The sequence below is a fragment of the Pongo pygmaeus genome, chromosome 20 (assembly GCF_028885625.2).
Source record: "Pongo pygmaeus isolate AG05252 chromosome 20, NHGRI_mPonPyg2-v2.0_pri, whole genome shotgun sequence".
NCBI lineage: Eukaryota > Metazoa > Chordata > Mammalia > Primates > Hominidae > Pongo > Pongo pygmaeus.
In genome coordinates this window covers 34,705,483-34,726,338 of record NC_072393.2, presented here as the reverse complement: position 1 = coordinate 34,726,338, position 20,856 = coordinate 34,705,483, and the positions used below count along the sequence as shown (strand labels likewise).

General features: G+C 55.8%; 1 protein-coding gene across 5 annotated transcripts in view; it reads right to left on the bottom strand.

Annotated features, from left to right (window-relative positions):
• The window catches only part of VSTM2B (V-set and transmembrane domain containing 2B), a 38,453-nt gene extending 18,092 nt beyond the window's left edge, over positions 1–20,361 (bottom strand). The window contains exons 1-5 of one of the 5 annotated variants that reach the window (XM_063657480.1): positions 20,230–20,361; positions 19,221–19,824; positions 18,499–18,683; positions 17,455–17,484; positions 15,629–16,100 (exon numbers count right to left, since the gene is read on the bottom strand). In XM_063657480.1, the coding sequence (XP_063513550.1) occupies positions 15,629–16,100; positions 17,455–17,484; positions 18,499–18,683; positions 19,221–19,302 (769 nt within the window). In that variant the 5' untranslated portion in view covers positions 19,303–19,824; positions 20,230–20,361. The other 4 variants (XM_063657481.1, XM_054465731.1, XM_054465729.2 and 1 more) reach the window with 4 other exon arrangements.
• Positions 20,362–20,856: the final 495 nt, after the last annotated feature.

Here is a 20,856-nt window from a genome sequence, read left to right as displayed (position 1 = left end):
TTTATCCCTCTCAGCAGCCTTAGGAGGTAGAAACCACTTTCCACTTTCATAGGTGAGGTCCAGAGAGGTTGAGTGACCTGACTAAAGTCACACAGTGGGTAGGTGGTAGAAGGTTATCTCCAGTGACTCCCTGGTACCTGTGAATGAGTCCAAGTTCCTTAGCCAGCTGGAAGCCCTTTCACCCAGTGGACAGTGCCGCCTTGCCTGTCTCCACACTCCTTTGAGTGCCTTGAGCTCCAGGTAAATGGGGCTCCTGCACTGGGGGCTGCATGCACCCAGGCTCTCCTGCCTTCAGGCCTTTGCTCAGTCTGTTCCCTTTGCTAGATTCCCTTCCTGTTCCTCTCTGGCTCTGTCGAGCTCACCCATCATCCTCTCTGGCCCATCCCAGAGGCCCCCACAAATTGACTCCAACACAGCTCTGAATCCATCTACTTCCTGCCCCTGCCATTACCCCACACCCACCCTGTCCTGGCCCTCCAACCCTCGCCTTCACTGCATCAGCTCTCACCTGGGCGGGGGCAGCAGCTCCTGACTGGCTTCCCTGCATCCACCGAGCCCCCGCAAGCCAGTCACCGATAGCCCAGCACTCTAACATGGCTGCCCGGAGTGCCGTTTTTCTTTTCTTTTCTTTCTTTTTTCAACTTTTATTTTAGAATCAGGGGGTACATGTGCAGGTTGGTTCTACCAAAAAGACACCTGCAACTGTATGTTCATCACAGCACTCACTATTCACAATAGCAAACACATGGAACCAACCCAGATGCCCATCAACGGTGGGTTGGATAAAGAAAATGTGGTGCATACATACCCTGGAATACTATGCAGCCATAAAAAAGAACCAAACCATGTCCTTTGCAGAAACAGAGTGCTGTTTTCTTTTTTTGAGATAGAGTTTCACTCTTGTTGCCCAGGCTGGCATGCAATGGCATGATTTGGGCTCACTGCAACCTCCACCTCCTGGGTTCAAGTCATTCTCCTGCCTCAGCCTCCTGAGTAGCTGGGGTTACAGGCATGCGCCAACATGCCCAGCTACTTTTTGTATTTTTAGTAGAGACGGGGTTTCACCATGTTGGCCAGGCTGGTCTCAAACTCCTGACCTCAGGTGATCTAACCGCCTCGGCCTCCCAAAGTGCTGGGATTGCAGGTGTGAGCCACTGTGCCCAACCCAGAGTACTCTTTTCACATGCAAAGCACAATTTCCTCCTGCTCCCCAAGTTCCCAGGAGTCTCTGTCTCAGGTTGAAGACCTAACTCCTCTCGCCTGGCTACCCCTCTCCCCGCACCCCTGCCTGCCTCCCAGTGCCATCATGAATCCACCTTGCTAACCCCCAGAGACCTCCCATTCACTCATTTCCGTCCTCCTCAGACCATGGGTCTCCTTCAGACATTGGGCCCTCCCTGACCCAGTCTGGAGGCTCCCTTTGTCCTACAGGCTCCAAGGCAAGTTCCGTTTCTTCGGGGCTGTATGTGGATGGCCGTAGTGTGTTACCGTCTGACCCCTGTCTTCTCTGCTAGAGGGTGTGCCTGAGAGAGTGGAGACCACGGCTGTCTCAGCTGCATATGTCCTCATCACCCAGCACACTGCCCAAACCCTGAGAGGCTCACAAAATGTTTGTTGAATGAATGAATGAAAGTCTTTCTTAGACATCCCAGCTGGTCTAACCATCCATAATGCACCAGACATGGGCCAGGTCCTTCAAAGGTGGCCTCGCATTTTTAACCTTCAGATAAAAGCTGGGGCTGAGAGGCCTGTCTCGAGTTCCCTCTGGGGAGCCCAGGGCTGCAACAGTGACCTTGACCTCACCTTCCAGCTTCCCAGCACTGCCAGCACACGTCTTTGTCTAACTTTTTCTCAAGATAATTTCACAAATTCACCTTCATTTTCCTTTTATTCCAATTTGTTCATTAAAAACTTTTCCTTCAATTATGCCGCATTCAGTTTTATAAGCCATTTCAAATTCTTCCCTTAGAAGGTAGCATATATATGAAAATTATTTGTATATTTAATATAAAGTGCATATATATTTAATATAATGTGCATATATATGTATATATATATACACACATAAGAACTATATAAGCTGCTTTTAAATCTTTTAAAGCAGTAGAACCCTATTTTCAACTAATGGCTGCATGGGACCCCAATATGTAAAACCATTAGAAGCAGAATGGCTCTGGTTGAAGTTGGTGGGGCTCCTGGGGTTCCAAGGAGCACAGTTTGGGAATCATTCACCCTAGGCTCTCTAAGAGCCCCTTCCAGATCTGAAACTCTGGGACTTGTCCGTATTTTGAATGAGTGGAGCCTGCCCCTCCTTGAAGTCTCCTATACTAGCTTCATTTAAACCCCAATTGTCTAGGGGTACCTCACCTCCCCACTACAATCTTCCCAACCTTGGAGCCAGGGTGTACCTTGGATCTCCTGGGTCAGGCAAATAGTGGGTAGTCAATTAATGCCTGCTCAAGGAAGGCTGCTCACTGTATGGGTCTAGGCTTCAGCTCCTTGTCCTGCACAGTGGAACTGGGCCTGGCCATGCAAGGGCAGGGATGGTGCAGCATGGCCTGAGGTCCGGGAGGAGGCTGTAGGTCCCTCCAGCCAGCACATGCAGGACCTAACAGCAGTCCTTTCCCATTACAACTCACCTTTGGGTTCCACCTCAGTGACACCTGGATATTTCTTTCTGTTTCACAGTGAGGACTTTTCTTTAGAAACAATTTAACCAAAAAGGTTTACATACTTTAATTGCCCAGGGATAGTGCTCTGAAAATTCTATTACATGTGCTCATTAAATGAAATTAGCACAGAGCAGCTGCCTGGGATATGTCACACATTAAAATATGACTCTGTAGAATAGAAGGCATTATGAATTATTGCCTGGTGTTTTTTTGTTACATTAGTCTTTAATGTGAATACAGTTATTTATCTGCCCACCTGGAGATGGGATTTCTTAAATGCCTGAAAAAACATATCTACATTAATTTGTACATGGACAAGAATCAGCAAATCTGGGCCAGGCTGCATCCACCAGAGTACCCAGTACCCAGCAGAGGGAGGAGGTCCGCTGCTCCTGTCCCTGAAGGCTGAGGGGTTAGGGGAGCCGGAAGCAGGCTGGGATTGGCTGTGTCCACTCACTCCGCCCTTCCCTTCTGTCTATGTTCAGTGGCCTAGGGACTGCAGGCAGAAGCATGGAATGGCATGGAATTCTGGGCCCTACGACCACCTGGAGACTTTTTTCCTATGGCCTCCTTCCTGGAAGACATGAGTGTGCAGTGTTCAGTTGCTGGAAACTCCAACCTTAGGCATGCCTGCAATCCCAGTCCCACCCATCCTGCAAGCCTCAACTTGTATCCCAAATCTACCCATCTCTCCATCCACGTTTTACCTACTTACCCATTTCTCCTACTTTCTACTCTCCATTCACCCATCCACCCACTCATATCTTCTTTCCACCTATCCATCAGCTATTTATTTTTCCACTCATTCCCAATCTACTCATCCATCAATCCATCCATCCATCCATTTATTCTCCCATCCATTCACCCATCTATCCATCCACTCATCATCCCTCCACCCACCCATTCATTCTCCCATCCATCTACCTATCTACCCATCCACTCATCTTCCTTCTACCCACCCATTCATTCTCCCAACCATCAACCCATCTACCCATCTACGCATCATTCTTCTATCCATCCATTCATTCTCCCATCCATCCACCCATTCACACATTGATTCACCCTTCTTCTTACCCACCCATTTGTTCTCCCATCCATCCACCCATTCACACATTAATTCATCCTTCTTCTTACCCACCTATTCATTCTCTCATCCATCCACCCATCTACCCATCCACTCATCATCCTTGTGTCTATGCATTCATTCTCCCATCCATTCACCCATCTACCCATCTACTTATCATTCTTCTACCCATCCACTCATTCTCCAATCCATCCACCCATCTACCCATCTACTCATCATCCTTCTGCTCACCCATTGATTCTCCCATCCATTCACCCATCTACCATCTACTCACCATCCTTCTACCTACCCATTCATTCTCCCATCCATCAACCCATCTACCCATCCACTCATCATCCTTGTATCTATCCATTCATTCTCCCATCCACCCACCCATCTACCCATCCACTCATCATTCTTGAATCCATCCATTCATTCTCCCATCTGCCCACCCATCTACCCATCCACTCATTCTCCTTCTACCCATCCATTCATTCTCCCACTCATTCACCCATTCCCTTATCCTTCCTTCCACCCATCCAATAATTCTCCCTCTATCCACCTATCTACCTATTCACTCATCCTTCCTTCTACCCATCCACCCATCTACCCATCCACCCTTCTACCCATCCACCCATCTACCCACCCATTTATTTTCCCTTCTATCTACCCATCTACCCATCCACTCATTTTCCATCTACCCATCCATTTATTATCCCATCCATTCATCCTTCCTTCCGCCCATCTATTAATTCTCCAATTCATCCACTCATCCACTCATTCTTCCTTCTACCCATCCATTCATTCTTCCATCATCCACCCATCTATTCATCCTTCCTCCCATTCATCCCCCATCCATTCACACATCCTTCCTTTCACTCACCCACCAGCTACTTGTTTTTATCACCCCATTCAGACATCCATCACCCATCCATCCAATGAGTCCAAACCCCATCATCTCTTGACTGGATCACTGCCTCCAAAGTGGTCTCCCCCATCTATCAAATTCATCCCACCTCTCCAATCTCCACATTGCAACTAGAGTGACCATTTCTGAAAGCATCATGCCCTAGCCACTCAAACCCCATCCCACTGCCCTTAGGATAAAGCCAAAGCTTCCTGATCTCTTCAAAAGGCCTTACAGTTTGACCCTGTTTGACCAGTAAACTCTGACTCTTGACTTAATTTCTCCTTTGCTTCCCCACCTTGCTTTCTCTGCACCCACCACAGTAAGCTTCTGTGAGGCTTTTGCATTTCCCCAGATCCCTTTTGCCACAGGACTTTTGCACATGTGAGTCCCTCTTCCTGGAAAGCTCTACCTTCTGTCTTTACCTGGCCAACTCTTAATTGTTTTCCTGATTATGGCTCAAATGTCACTTTCTTGGTGGCTCTTCCTTGACTGGTTCAAATCTCCTTATTTTAGCTCCCATAGCCCATGGGCCTCTCCTTTACAGTACCAGCCATGGCTGCTAATTTCCACTTGCTATGTGACTATTAGATCAATGTCTGTCTCTTCCTCTGTCACTTTCTCAGGACCTCATTAGTCTTAATCACATTGTGCCCTCAGTGACTAGAAAAGTTCCTGCACATAAAAAAATGCTCCATGGATATTTGCTGGATGAATGATTGAATGTACTAAGTCCGATGAATATAGGACAGTGGGGAAACAGCAGTGAAAATGAACCAGGCCTGTTGTCCATGGGCATCAGTCTGGATGGGGCACTCAGCCAGGTGTTGACTGCGGGACAGGGAAAGAAGTGCCGGGAGCCCCGAGGCAGCAGCAAGGCACATCTAGGTGCTCAGAATGAAAGAAACTCCTTTGGCTTCAGGGTCAGGAAGCCTTCTCCCAACTACCAGCCCACCCTGGCCTTTCTTAGTTCTTCCCAACTACTAGTCCATCCTGGTAGCCCACCATTTCTGAGCCCCTCTTGTGCCTGAGCTGAGCCCTGGGTTCATCCTCCTGCATGGCCACCATAACTAGACCATGAGCTCCTTCCTGGGGCAGGGGCTGGGTCTGCCTGATGCTCTGGGTAGCTCCCTGCCCCTTGGCCAGACCAGATACAGCAGACCAGGAATCCCCACCCCCCCCACTCAGACTGAGCCTGATGTGATGTCAGCTCCCCCTTCCATGGGTTTATTAAAGATCCTTCCTCTGGGCCAAGCGGCAGTTGTATGAGAATCAGTTGTAATAAAAGTCACTCTAAGGGGACTGACATTGCAGCTGGGCTTTCCTGGCTTAAAGAAAACTGTGCCGTCCTCCCTGAGGGCAGCTGATGGGCAGCAGGCCAGGGTCAGCAGAGGGAGGGCTCTCTGTCTCTAGAGCTATCTGATTACAGGTGGGTGGGCCTCCAGCAGGAGTCTGCAGTGGGCTGTCTCTGCTGGGAGGGAGGCAGGCTCACATGGGCATGAGGGGTGGAGACAGGCAGGAGGGGTCCTGGCTTCCTGGCCCAGCCTGCAGCCTGCTCATACTCCCAGCACATCCCAGAGGTGGTATCTCTGTCCTGCATTCTTCTCACTAGCCTTGGTGCCAAGTGGCACCTTCATTAGCAATCTCTGGGCACAGTGAGCCACAGAAAGGGAAGCTGGGGTGGATGTGAACATGAAAAGCAAAATGCAGGAACACAAGCAGAAGAACCAGCACACGTCCTGAGCCTGTAACGGTGGCCTGAGTCCCCAGAAGGCCCATCCCTGTGGGGCACTCCCTGACACAGATGGCTCTCACTCTCTCTCTCACTCTATCTCTGTAAAGGCCCCAGTGACGGGGACTCCGGGCACCTCCTCTCAGTCTAGACCTACCCCAGGAGGCTCTCTGGCTATATGACATGGTGAGAGAGCTTTCTACCTTCTCCCCACTTCTCCCATGGAGACACAGCTGTCCGGTGCTGCAAACACCAGCCTCTCCTCTGAGCTTCTCCTTGCCACCTGAAAGGCCCTACCCCCTCCCATCACAGTGCCCGCGCCACTGGCAGCAGCCTATATGACAAAGAAGCAAGCCCAGGCATGACATGGAGCAGCTTTCCCCAGGAGCCCTGTTAGCACAGCCAGGACTCAGCATGTGGGCAAACCTGGGGGTTTAATTTGCTGATGGACCACACGAAACCATGATGAAGCTGTCCTTGTTCACCAAGGAGCTCCTGACTCACGACAAACAGCCCCAACCAGACTAGGATGAGGATGTGGCACCATCCCCATCTTTCTACCTTCCCCCCTTGAAATGGTGCAGCCAGAGAACATACAAAAACAGCAACTCTCCGAGCCATTTGCAATCTGATGGCCCTTTCTGTTTCTGAGCTCCATCAGCCCCATCATTGAGATGGTTTGGATGTTCGTCCCCTCCAACTTTATGTTGAAATGTGATCCCCAGTGTTGGAGGTGGGTCCCGGTGGGAGGCAACTGGGTCATGGGGTGGATCCCCCACAAATGGCCTGGTGTCCTCCTCATGGTAATGAGGTAATGGGTGAGTTCCTACTCTGTTACTTCACATGAGAGCTGGTTGTTTAAAGAGCCTGGCACATCCTCCCTCTCTCTCCCCTGCTTCCTCTCTCACCATGTGACACGTCTACTCCCCCACCTTGAGTTAAAGCTCCTTGAAGCCTCACCAGAAGCCAAGTAGATGCTGGTGCCTTGCTCGCACAGCCTGTGGAACTGTGAGCCAAATAAACCTCTTTTCTCTATAAATGACCAGACTCAGGTATTCCCTGATAGCAATGCAAAATGGACGAATACAATCACCATTATCTCCATCATGCTCACAGCATGTGCAGGAGGGAGGGCGGTCTCATGAAGGAAGTCTCAGATCGGAGCACCCTGTCCAGCTTAGTAAGTGATCCTGGATGGTTAACACCATTCCCATGAATAACGCTGGTTACCAAAGCCAACATCCACTGAGTGTATTCTAGGTGCCAGGCCCTGTGCTAAGCTAACATCTTTCCATGGATTATCCCCCCCGATCCTGCCAACCACTCTCTGGCATAGGAATTGGTGTCGTGCTGATGATAACAGATGACGGAACTCGCACACAGAGAGTGGGAAGTGACGGACTCAAGATTCCAATCAAATGGTTGGATGTATCTGGAAAACAACTATAATACTTAGGGTATGAAGGGCAGGAGTGAGAAGCACATGCTGTGACTTTTGCAGGGCCAGAGCCCTGTAAAGTCCCAGAAATGGGGCAAATTTGTTGGCATTGAAATCCTGGCTTACCTGTGAGCCAGCAGGCTGAACAGTGAGGAACATTTGAAATGTCAGGAGAGAATGCAATGGTTGGAAGCGGTGGTGAGTGTAACTTCCTCTGGAACCATATTCGGTCTCCCTCGGGTGATGCTTTGTTTCTCCCACCAGCCTGGGCAGCTGCGTGGAGGACTGATCTGCCTAGGTAATTTTCCTGGCCTCGGTCTCTAACAGTCATCGGGTGCTCAGCTGGGACTTTTAGGGGGTGCCCTGTCCCTCTCAGTGGCCCTTCTGGCAAGCTGGTTACTTCTGAGCTGGATGGAGTAGGGCCCATGGGTGCGGGAGAGTAGGTGGGTGTGGGGGGGCGGGTGGGTGCGGGGAAAAGCTTCCGAAATGTCCACTTTGGCTCCTTATTTCATGCCAACACCAGGACCCCTCAACGTTCCTCTTGAACTGCAAGAACCAGAGCCAACTAAAGCCTGTCCAAAGTAGCTTTGATATTTTAGCCCGGAGAGCAGTAACGACAGAACAGAACAACCAATAACTTCCAGAAACAGGATTGCTGGCAGGGACAGGCTTCGCACAAGGTCTATCTCTCAAGGGCCGTCCTGTGGAGGATGAAGGCAGGAGAAGGGGCCTGGGCTATGCTCATACTTTGCGGTCACTGAGGGCGCTGCTGTCTGCAAGCAGCCCCCCCCAGCCACCTCCACCGCTGGCTGCTTAACAGCAGCTACACCCTAACCCATAGGAGGCCAGATTGGATCCTCCATCTTGGTATTTATAGCACATCTTCTCTGAGAGCACCAAAGCCACTGACAAGCAGGCTAATTTCCCTAGAAGAACCACCCCGGGGAAGGGGGTGTGTCATTCTTCATCAGGAATAGTCAGGAATCAAGAGTTACAGGGGCTGAGCCTGTTGACTTCTCATCTCAAACTTCCCTGCAGCCCTTACGTAAGGCAAAGCGAAACCTTCTCACCACTCTGGATACAAGTTTCCAAGAGATGCCTGGTGATAGTCAGCAAAGCATGGGGGAATAAAAAAGATAATGCTTTTATTTTTCTCCTGTGCTGCAAAAATATCTTAAAACCATGCTGGCGTCTCCCAGAAAGCTCAGGGGTTTAGACCACAGCCAGGGCCTTGCTCTGTCCACACAGCAGAACTAATCAATATCATATTACAAAAGCACTTGACCTCATTTATCCCCACGGATGCTTGGGGAATCCTTAATATTCAGAGCCTTAAGGATATGCACCTGGCGTGTTTAATGAGCAGTTCCTTGTTGTGGGGGTTAGTTCCCGGCGACATTTAACAAGGCTGGCTCCCAGCTCTTTTCTTGGGGGCTGCCACTCCAGCTGGGGAGAGAGTCTGGGCTCTGGCTATGAGCACAGAGAGAGCGCTGTGTCTTCTTGGGAATGGCCTGAAGCAGGAGGCATTAGAGAGAACTGAGGGAAGGAGGAAAGCCGGTGAGAGGAGAGCGTGGCATATAGTAAGTGCTCAGTAAAAGGCAAATGTTATTATTTATCATTATTATAATCCAAGAGCAGCTGTTTTATCCTGAATTTAGGGTCTTGCTGATGCTGAGAGGATGGTTGCCCAGTGAGCTGACTGATACACAAAGGCCATTCCATTTGGTGTGGACTTCTCCAACCTTGGGAAGGAGAGAGGGCGCAACTGAAAGCTTTCCAAGGTCTGACCTAATTGGGAGGACTTCAGCCCCAGGTGCTTCTTTCAAGCTGTAAGTCACATACCACCTACAGGAAGCCTCTCCTGATTGCCTCAGCTGGATTAATGCTGGCACAGCACAGACTGCTTTGTCCTGGAATTACTTGGGTGCCCTGGCTCCTCTAAGTTTGGGTCCATGCTGCCATCTCTGGTTCTCCCTCATGGTAAGCGTGGGGCTGGGCCCAGCAGGCTCCCAGTGACTGGCTGCTGGGGGAGAGGATGCCATGTCGCTGATAATGGTGTAAGATTGCTGCTGTTAGGGATGAAACAGGCATTGCTTGCCAGCTGTAAGGCTCAGCCATTTCCTTTATGAAATCCTTTAATTTTCTCTTTCAGGATGCTCAGAGAGCCTCGCCCTCTCTTCTCTGGGACATCCCTTGCCAGATTTGTTTTCTTCTTAATTATAATTCTCATGTCACATCAGACCTTGGGGGAAGAGTGGACTGTTCATTTAAGGTGAGGGCCTTTGGGTCCTCTTGGGTCCGGGGAGATGGGAAAACCAGGTGGCTGCCTCCATGGCTTGCTCAGGGCCCATAGGTCCTGGGCCTGCTGGTACTGCTGGTGACTCTGCTGCATTGCGATTCTCCTGGGCCACGTGTGTGCCATTCCTTCAGCTCTATCATCACCGGGGCATGGGTCGAGATGTAGTGACTGTCTCCACCTTGCCCACGGCCCCCTTTGGTCACGGTTTACGGTTGCCATGGCGACATCCAAGGATGCTCCCCCTTGACGGCTCCCAGCAGCCACAGCCTCTCTACAGCCGTCATACCCATGGCCTTGGCTATCTTTCTCTCATTATTAATTGAAATATTGAGAGCCAGTTCTCCGTGTGGGCACCCAGCAGCAGCTTGCCACATCCAGCCGGCTCTCTGTGGGGGCCATGGTGCCTTCCCTTGGAGCCAGAGCCCTGAGGCTAATTACAGGTTCACATGCCACTGCTCTGATCCCAAGGTCCCTGCAGAGGGGAACCTCTGGCCAACACACCAGCCATTCAGTTGCAAACTGGATTCTTTTGAGGCTGCACTAGACTTCACTGCGGTGCCTTTTCCATTTAGAAGTGTTTGTCTGGAAGATACTCTGTTTGGTCTCTCTCTCTCTTTTCTAGAAATGGCAACCAGCAACAAAGTGTTCACGAAAAATGGGTCAGCATTCAGATTAATTAGGAGCCAGATTTATGAACACAGCTAAGACGGGGCCCGGCCTCCTGTGCCTGCTCTGCTCTGCTAATCCAGTCCATGTTTATTTTTAAGCACAAATACCAAAATGTCTCTTGACAAATGAGACGTGAAATGAATGAGTTTTCGCACATCAACTTTTAATGCAAATATGTATTTGGCTGTATTAGGTACACATGCGGCACGGGAAGGGCTTTCTTGCCTGGCTGTGCAGTAGCTAACGGATGAGGGCTAGAGGAAGTCCCTCCTCTCTCCTTCGTGGCATTACCAAAGTGGCTCACTTAAAAAATAGGGACTTTTTTTTCTGACTTCCTTCCAGGAAAGATCACTTAATGGGGGACTATTTGGGGAGATGTGCTGGGACTGCCCTTGCAGTCGCCAATCTGAAATGGCCAGTGTCCTGAGCCTCTTTCTTTTCTTTTCTTTCTTTCTTTCTTTTTTTTTTTTGAGACAGAGTTTCACTCTTGTTGCCCAGGCTGGAGTGCAATGGCGTGATCTCGGCTCACTTCAAACTCCGCCTCCCAGGTTCAAGTCATTATCCTGCCTCAGCCTCCCAAGTATCTGGGATTACAGGTGCCTGCCATCACACCCAGCTAATTTTTTGTGTTTTTAGTAGAGACAGGATCTCGTCATGTTGGCCAGGCTGGTCTCAAACTTCTGTCCTCAGGTGATCCACCCACCTCAGCCTTCCAAAGTGCTGGGATTACAGGCGTGAGCCACTGCGCCCAGCACGTGAGCCACTGTGCCTGGCACTGAGCCTCTTCAGTGCCCCCAGGTCCTCAGCCCACCCTTCTCCACTCTGCTGTGAGCCCCTGAGGGCTGACTTCTATAGCCTGCACCACCTGGGTGCCCCTGCCTTCAGGTTCCAGGAGGGTTTGGCCAATGGGAGGCCCGGACAGGGAATGGAGGGTGGGAGGAGAGTGAGATCCTTGCTGGGTGACTGTGGGTTGGCAGTGTGCCTCCCCTCCTACTATCTGGGTGCTACCAGCTGCCCCCGTCTTGGCTCCTTTAGGCTAGGTCTGCTGATGGCTCCCACTGATGCCAGCCCCGGGGACCTGCACCCATCCTTTGTTGGCTGCCCTAACCCTGTCCACACCTTGATACATATGCTCTTTCCATCCCCCCGGTGACCCTGTTTGAATGTTCCATGTGCCTCTGCCAGCACCCTGGTTGATATCCTCTGCAAACACTCTTGACTATTAACCAAGAGGCAGCGGTCCTTTCTGGACCCCTCCCCATCAAGCTGCCTAGAATTGCATGGCTGGGAGGCCAGGCCCAAGGTCGTCTGTCCCGAGCTCCCTCTGCAGCTCAGGCTGTTGTGGTTCTGAGCAAAGCGGCTGGCTTGCTGCCTCTCAGGGCGCTCAGCAGGACCTGGTGCCAGCAGCCGAGCTCGGGGCACTGGCTGGTGATGCAGACCTACAGAAAGTTTACTAATGCCTATCCTCTAAAACACCGTCTACAGGCTTCACATTGACAGCACACAGCCTGGGTGGCCTTGGGTGACCGGGGTGAGGTGGGACACAAGACTGAGCATGGCTCCCTCCTTGGCATCAAGGCTGTTTGGATGTGTTTGTGAATGACAGGTCTGCCATCCATTTTCCGTGCCCAGAGTGGGACATAGAGTGCTTGGAGCAGAACCACTCTCATAAGAGCTTCACCTGGAGAGTGAGGGACACAGGTTTTCTGACCTCCCAGCTGAAGGCCCACCTTCTGGGCACCCCAAAGGAGACTTGGAGAGAGACTGGAGGTTCTTTCTGAGATGTGTCTACACAGTTCCTGGCCTGTTCAGGAGCTGGCAAGGGTTAGGGGGTGACAGAGACCTCAGAGGCCACTGTACTTCTATCCCAGGGGTGCTGCTGTCAGCCCTGCTGGGATCCAGGCAAGCTGTGCTTTCTAGATGGAAGTGGACATCAACCCCTCCAGGGAAGGCAGAGTGACCCACATGGGCATTAATATATGGCCCCATGGCTGGTGGGTGCCCAAGGTCCTATCTGCTGGGATGGCACTGGGCACTGTTCCATCAGCATTGAGCTGACCTGAGGACCTCCGTATCTTCTGGGAAGAAGGGCACTGTCTGGCTCACCTTCCCTGGATGAGATGTCCTGGAGCATCTTCACTCTCTCATTCAGCCTCCATGGCCAGCACAGAGACTGGAGATCGGACTGGCTATGGCAGACAGTCAGGTCATCTGTGGCTGGGCCTGGGACTCAGGCTGAAGGCCAAGGGAAGAGGGAGATTCAAGCAGGTGTGCGCTCATGACCTTGGTCTCATTATCATTTTGTGAGCACAACCAAGTTCACTCTCAAAGTTCTCTTTCACACGGTCTTGACCAAAGTCTTTAACCAACTGCTGGTTCTACTTGGCATTCAAGGCCCTCCATAGCCTGGCTTCCAACTGCCAACCTTTTAGCTTTATCTGCCCATCCCCTCCTCTCCAGCTAGTGCAACTAATGACCAGGGTGATAATAATGAGCATATATGTGCAGCAATTTCCATACCAAGGTCCCTCTGAGGTCAGAGAGATTATCCTGTTCATTTTACAGATGACTCAGAGATGGTAAGTCACTTGCCTAAAATCACACAGCCAGTAAGTGGTGGAGGCAAAACCTACTTCTGGACTTCTGCCTTTCAAATTCTCCAGGAATATCCTAGAGGTACGTCCCAGCCTGTAATGCACACCTTTCCTTGCTGGGGCCCAAGGGGAGGGGGAAGAAGGATGTTCTCTTCACCAACAAGCATCAGTTAAGCCAATGGCTCTGTAAGTCAATAGGAACTCTCCCTGAGCACTGCCTGTATGCTGAACAGAGATGGCTAACTCCTCGAAGAGTCACGCTCCCTTGCACTGTGAAGAGATGAGGCCCGAAAGCAGCCGCCATGCCAAGGACTACATTTCCCAGCGGGCCCTACATCCATGTTGGACCATGTGACTGAGTTCTGGCCTATGGAAGAGAGTAGAAGTAATATTTACCACTTCTAGACCTAGCCCTTAAAAAACACCTTGCCATTTTTCTAAACCAGCTTTTCTCTGAGAGAGTTAAGCGCTGCCAGAATGATCTGAGTGGCTATTTTCTCAGTCTCCCAAGAATGATACATACTCAGGGCCGTCCTAAATGCATATGAAACAAGTTGATTCATTATACACAATGCACGCCTGAGAGCATTAGGGCTTCATTCTCTTAGGGCAGTGAGCTGACAAGGACTGCTTCTGTCTCTCCTCCCTGGTCTTCTGGCTCTATGTCATGCCCAGAGTGACTTTGGAAGCCTCCTGCTGAGGCTGGTACTCTCAGCCTGGGTCCCTGGATGACTGCATGGAACAGAGCCACCACATGCCCCGGGGCACTCCAGGGCAGGACTAGATATGAACGAGGAATATTAAATTTGAATTGTGTCAAGCCACTGGCCTTTTGGGGTTTATTTGTCACAGCACCTAGTGATATCTTAGTGCAGAGGGTGGAAAGTTCCCAGCTGGGCTGTGGAGGCCCTCTGCAGGTCCCTACCTTCCCCAATAGCCTGAGGGACAGTCTTGTGAGGCCCTGTGTGGCATCCAAGAGGGATGAGGCCTTCAGATCAAGCCAATAGCCTGAGGCGCACTGAGGAGGCTGCTACAGTGGATAGAGCTGAATGAGAAGCAGAACTGAACTGATGTGGCAGGCAGACTGCAGGCTCAACTGTCGGAGGGCTGGAGGGTTAGCCAGGGAGGCAGGATGAGATGGTGACACTAAGGACATGAAGACCTGCCCCCGCGGATTCTGCAGGTAGTCCAGGAGCCTGCAGGCAGACCACTCTTTGAGAACTACCACCGTAGGAGTGTGACAATGTGCTCTGTCACATCTGGGAGGTTTCACATGCACCTGTACCCAAAGCCAGGCTCGCAGGGCCATGTGGCCAGGAGAGATGCTCCCTGTGGGCTCTGAGGCCCAGCTTGGAGCAGGGGGAGAGAGTGGGGGATGCCTTGGGAGGAGGGGCACACTGGGCAAGCCTTTCTACCCTCCATAACCGCCCCCCACCGCCCCCACCCCTGCCTCTGCCAATGGCTCCTACCGCCCCAGAGCTGCCTACCAGGGGGTAGTCAAGCCATCATTTTCTCCTCCTTCTGCCTTCCCACATCCTGCCCCCACCCCCAATCCCTTCTCCCAGCCTCTCAGCTCCCTAAGAAAGCAAGCCTTCCCCTCTGGGTGCCTTCCTAACAGTGGCTTAGGGCTCAGTCCTTACTGCCCCCACCCAAAGCCAAAGAGAGGGGATCTGTGATTTACAGCAGAGTGCAGAGCTGGTGCCTAGGGCCATCTTGCATTTAGCCAAAGAGAGCGTAGGTTACACAGCCAGGCCCCTCCACGCCCTTGGACAAAGTCTGTTCAATCGAGCACACAAAATAGAAACCAACGCAACTCAAGTTTTAACCGCCTCCCGCTCTCCACCAGGTGCCAGTGCCCCCATCTGGCGATAGCTCATTTCCACCACCGGTGCTGGCAGAGTACTGGCCCCTTGCCGCCATCGGAGCTCAGCCCTCAGGGTCCAGTTCTCCAAACCCAAAAGAGGTCGCCTCCCCACACTACAGCCTCCAGCGTACCCTGAGGTCGCTGGCAGGGCAGCCCCCTCCCCCATTCATAAATGGACATCATAAACGCTTCCAGAGGCCAGGAGTAAAGACAGAAACCGCGGGAAGAGAGCCCTAGGGGAGTGCGCTCCCGACCTTAGTAGGAAGGAGTATGCATATGCAAATGCGCCGAGGGCGCGGGTCCCGGGTCCGGAGACCCCCCGGGTCGTCCCTGCGCAGCCCTAGCCCTGCGCCATCCCCGCGCGTGCGCCCCCTCTCCGCGCGCCCTTACCCGAGCCGTGCCTCTGGCGCAGCAGGACCGCCTGTCCCGATGGCGGCGACGCTGACGAGGCAGCAGCAGCTGCCGCGATTGTGGTGGTGGGCGTGTGGGCCGCGGAGGTTGCCGCGGCCTCGGGGACTGCGGGATCGATGGCGGCGGGAGGATTCCCGGGCGGCGGGCTCTTGTCGCCGCGGCCGGGCTCGGAGGTGGTGCGGCTAGCGGCGCCCGCGTTGTTGGCGTTGGCGGAGCTGGCTGGGCCGTGGCGACGCGGGCCGCTGCTCTGGATGTGGGACACTGCCTCGGCGGCCTGCATGTTGGGCGGCGCGAAGCGCGAGAGCACACGCAGCAGTGCCTGGGCCTTGTGCTCCTGCGTGTCGTCGTCGCTGTAGTCCGACACGCGGCACTCGTACACGCCCTCGTCCTGCAGCCGCACGGCAGACAGCCGAAGCCGGTGTGAGATGTCATTGCCCTGGACGCGCACGGTCTGCAAGAGAGCAGGGTTAGAGGCCGGGCTGGGCAGCTCCCAAACTTGCTCTTCTGGCCGCCCTGGCCGTCGCGCCCCCTCGTCCGCGCACCCCAACACTTCCCGGATCCTGGTTTGCCCACCACCACGATCCAGCTTCCCTTTCACCCGCGTCTACCCCGTGGCATAGGGCTTCCAACTCTGCGTGGACGCCGGGCAGCCAGCTCTTTGGACTGTGTCCCCACGTCCCCATCATGTTAACCAAACGCCCGCCTTGCATCTGCCCCGCCCATACAAACGAACACTGTTTGTCTTCCCGTAGCTGGCGCTTTAGAAGGGCAGAGCCCACCTCTCCTTCCTCCCGCACCTTCAGGAAACCCCAGGCTGGATACCTTGTTCCCTAACTGCCCCACGTCTTTCCCGCCCCGACGCGCTCCAACCGACAGTCCCGCCCCAGCAGGCCCTCCACACCTCCCGGAGCACGGAGGGCCTGCCTGAATCGCGTCCTAAGGAAAGCTACCCTGTCACCGGACCCCGCCCTTTACAGCTAACACTCCGCTTTCCCAAGAAGGCAAGCAACGCTGAGGCTGCTGCCCGGCTCCCTGGCCACCTGCTACCAACCCGCCTTTCCGCGGGATCTCCAGAAGCCCCCCACCGAAGTGCTCTTCCCCTGCGCCCCAGTGGGGACTTGGGGAAGTACTGCTCTATGGCTCTCAACAAACACCCAGGGAGCCCTCACCTCTGAACCCAGCCCACGAGGAGGCTTCGTCATCTCCAGGCCTTTCTACGCTCCAGCTGGGAAGCTTGGGCGCATCTCCTCCCAGAGTTACCAACCCCATGACCCGGGCCCCTCGCAGCCCGGCACAACCACCCCCTACCCCGTCCCCTGCAAGCCTGCAACACCCCGCACCCAGACCCGCAATCCAGGCGGAGGATAAACGGTTGCAGCGGAGGGCGCAGAGCGGATGTTCAGGGCGGGGCAGAGGGGGCGGGAAGCTGGCGCCACGGTCGCGGCGAGGGCGAGCAGCCGCGCGCTCCCGGTGTTGGGAGGAATGCCCGCAGAGCTGAGGCTGGCAGGCGCGAGAGGGCCTAAGTGCGCAGACCGGACCAAGGGGAGTTTTACAGGTCAGCGCCGAGCCGAATAAGGGGACTCAAGCCTTGGACCCTTGATTTACACAAAAGAGAACCAGACCCTGCAACTGGCGACAGATGGCGCCCGGACACGCCGAGCAGCCACCAATGCAAGGCTGCGATCGCGGCCCTACTTGCGCGGCCCCACATGCGCGGCCGCCGCAGCTTGCTAAGGGGAGGGAGCTGCGGAACGCGAGGCGGCCAGAAGGGGTCTCCCGCGGCCCTCGCTGGGCTCCACACTTACGCTGATTTTAGTTGCATCCTTATTTGTTACCTAAAACGCAAAGAGGGAGAGAGAGAGAGACATGAGGCTCGCGGCCTGCTGGCTGGGGGAACTCGGATCCGCCTTTAGGCAAGGGCACCCTCTTCCGGCAGGCTAGGACCGAAACCGCCCGGGGGGTGGGGGTTGAGGGCACGAAGGACGTCCGGCTTTCCAGGAGTTTCCCAGGAGGAAGCGGGCTTTGAAGCTAGCATGGTGCCTGACCAACGGGTGGCTGCCCTGGTGCACACCTGCCGGTTGAACTGGGGAGACTGGATGGACACCAGGGTGGGAAGGAAAGCCCCTCTCCTTCCCTCTGGGCATCCTTAGGCCCTGCCGCGTGGCTCAAAATCCTCCCCCAGCTCACTGGGAACCGTGAAGAACTGGAGGGAGGGGCGCTGTGTCTGGACAGGACCCAGCGGGAATCTCAGTGGCAGAAACTCTGGGTGGGACCCTGGGAGAATGTAGGTGTGTGTGTGCACGCATGCACACTAGAGTGTGTAAGAGAGTGTGGGTTTTGAGGCAGACAGGCAGCGTGGGCCTGTTTTCGGCTACAGAGAAGTGGCCCCTCTGTGCCCCTGAGGGCTGGAGGTCCTGCCGGCTTCTGGTACTCGGTTTTCTGCTGGCCTCTGGAACGCAGCCGTGGGAGCCCTGGGGTCCTCAAAGTGGCAGAGGGCGGGGAGAGCCTGATGGGACCAAGGGGGCTTCCTTCACTACCCAGCACCCATCAGAGGGCCGCAGCCAGCAAGCACGAGCAAGCGACCTGGCTGAGGTGTGGCTCTTTAGGGGCTGGGCGTGAATGGAGTTCTGGGAGGTGGCGGGAACAGCGATGCTGTCAAAATAATTGACAGGTTTGGGGGTAACCACTGCTGACTTTGAAGATGCTTTGGGATGCGAAGGCGGAAGATGGGCCGCGCCACAGGGCGGCGCCCTGCGCGAGTGAAGCCGGCTGCTTCCCTCCCCGGGTTAGCCCTCGCCGCCCCGGGCGCGAGCCGGGCGCGCGCCGGGACCGCGTGGGCGGCGGGTTACCTTGCTCCGGGCGCCCGGCACGCTGAGCGCCAGCTCGTGCAGCAGCTCCCGGGGTGGCTCCTTGAGGTACCACCACTGAATCTCCAGCGAATACGAGGTGGCTCCGCTGGCCCGGAACGCGCAGGGCATTTCGATGTCGTCTCCCTCCCGTACTGTCACATCTTTGGGGACTTCTGTGAATGTAGCTGGGGGTGGGGAGAGAGAGAGGCGTGACCAGCTGTAGGGCGGGGGCCTGGGGCAACCCAAAAGCGAGTCAGTCTCTGGCTCGCTGGCCTTGTGCCCCCCACCCCGCAGCTGCTCCGTGGCGCACGGCCGGAGGGGCTAGCAAAGTTAGGGGAAACGGCTGCAGGGCCGAGGCAGGGACCGGCCATCGGCTGCCTGCTGCTTCCCTCCGGATGGGGCAGGGCGGCAGGGGCGACTCGTGCTTCTCCCCGGCGCCTGGCCGCACCGCCAGAGCCTGGCTGGGGCGCGCCAACTCCCGCTCCCCGCAGGCATCCTTTCCGCAGCCGGGGCCCCGGCGGGACTGGGAACGACTCGGGCGCGGCGCTGCTGCTGCGGCGACCCTTCGCCGTTCGTTTCCCCCTACCCCTCCAGGCCCGGGCTGCACAGCGGGATTGCAGGAGACCGCGAAGCTTCCCGGTTCGTTCTCTTTCTTCTTCTCGGTGGCGGCCCCAGCAAAGACCCCCCCGAGCCCACCGCGGCAGCAAAGTTCCCGCGCTCACCGTCGGCCACGAAGAGCAGCAGGGCATGCAGCAGCAGAGGCGGCAGGTATCCGAGGGCACCGAGCCGGTTCCGCTGTTCCATCTCCCGCGGGGGGCGCGGTGGCGGCGGGGGCCCGGGAGCTGAGAGGCGGCGGCCGCGTGGGCTCGGATCGGCTCCGGCTTGGGCTAGGACGCCTCCGAGCCTGCCATGGCCCCGCGCGGCGCCCCCTCCCCTGGCCGCCGGCGGCCGCCAATCAGCCCCGCTCCCTCGCCGGCTTGCCCGGTGCGGCTCCGGCGGGGGGCGCTGCGCGGGGTGTGCGGGAGACGCGGTCCCACCGGGAGGCTGCTGGCGATCGGTCCAGTGCCTCTCTCTGTCCGGTCGTCCACAGGACGGTGGGGATCCGCGGTTCAGTCTCTGCCCGGCGGGCCGGGCAGGGGCTGGGCCGCGCCGGGACCCATCCCTGGCCGAGGGAGTGCGCGCCACGGAGCCGCGAGCTTCTGCCTCCCTGTCTCCTTCTGGTTCTGCTCCCGACTGCCACCTCCTTCGGCTCCCGCCGCCGCCCCCGCCGGTTCCTCCGCGGCTCTTTCCTCAGGGCGAGTGGGCGCTCAGCCGCGGCGCGCAGACCTGGCGTCCGACCCAGCGCAGCGCGGGGAGAGCGGGTCCGGCGTGGCGGACCCGGAGCCGGAGAGAGGCGGGGAGAGGGGGAGGGGAGGGGAATGGAGGGGGCGGTCAGTGGCTGGGCGCCAAGCCGCCTCCACTGCTGCATCGCCCCCGCCCTCCCCTCTCCTGCCACAGCCCGCCCCGCCCCCTCCCCAGAGCGCGCCCCCTCTCTCCTCGGGGGTCGCTCGGAGGGACCACTGTCTTTCTGGTTGGAGTACAGCCCCGCCCCGCACCCGCTTGGGTTGGGAGTCCTCCCACCCAAACTCTCCCTGGCTTCTTCCCAGTCTCCACTGCTCGAGACGGCCGCTCATCCCTGCTCCCCGTGTGTCCCGCGGTCCTCTCTGCAGCTCCCAGCCCTCAATTCCTTACCCCAGTTTGGGCAACCAGCTGCCCCGCTGTTTGGCCCAGGCCTGGGCCATGACGTGTGGGTGGGCGCCCGGGGCCGCGAGAAGGGCAGAACGCTGTGCCCAGCCGGAGACTAGGCTGGGTGGCGTCGGCAGCGCCGGGAGTCTGCAGTGCGCGAGGGAGAAGTGAGCGCACAGCGCCCAGCGAGCAAGTGCCTGTGGCGCGGAGAGCGCACACGCTTGCCAGCCGGCAGCGGCCGTGAGTGACGGCAGGGGCCGCGGGGGTGGGGTGGGGAGCGCCGGGCACGACTCAGGGCCCGGGAGGTTTCCGGGAGGGGGCGGGGTTCCTGCCCCTGGATCGCGGGTCCCTGCGTCTCCACGCGCTCTTCGCGGGTCGTGGCCCCTTCTTTTCCCGGTGCAAAGCGAGATGCCGAGGCGGCAGGAGGCCGGAACCCATCCCCCGCCTGCTCTGGCGTACTCGGCATCCCGGTACCTCCCCCAGCCTTCACCCGGAGCCTGCCCCCTCCCCAGCCATCTGAGGGAGCGCGGTCTGGTCCCCGAAGGCAAATGCGGGGTGGACATGTGGTTCGGACGCAGCGCGTAGTCATAGTCATAGGGGCGAGTCCTAAGGCTCGCCTTGGGTCTCTCCTCT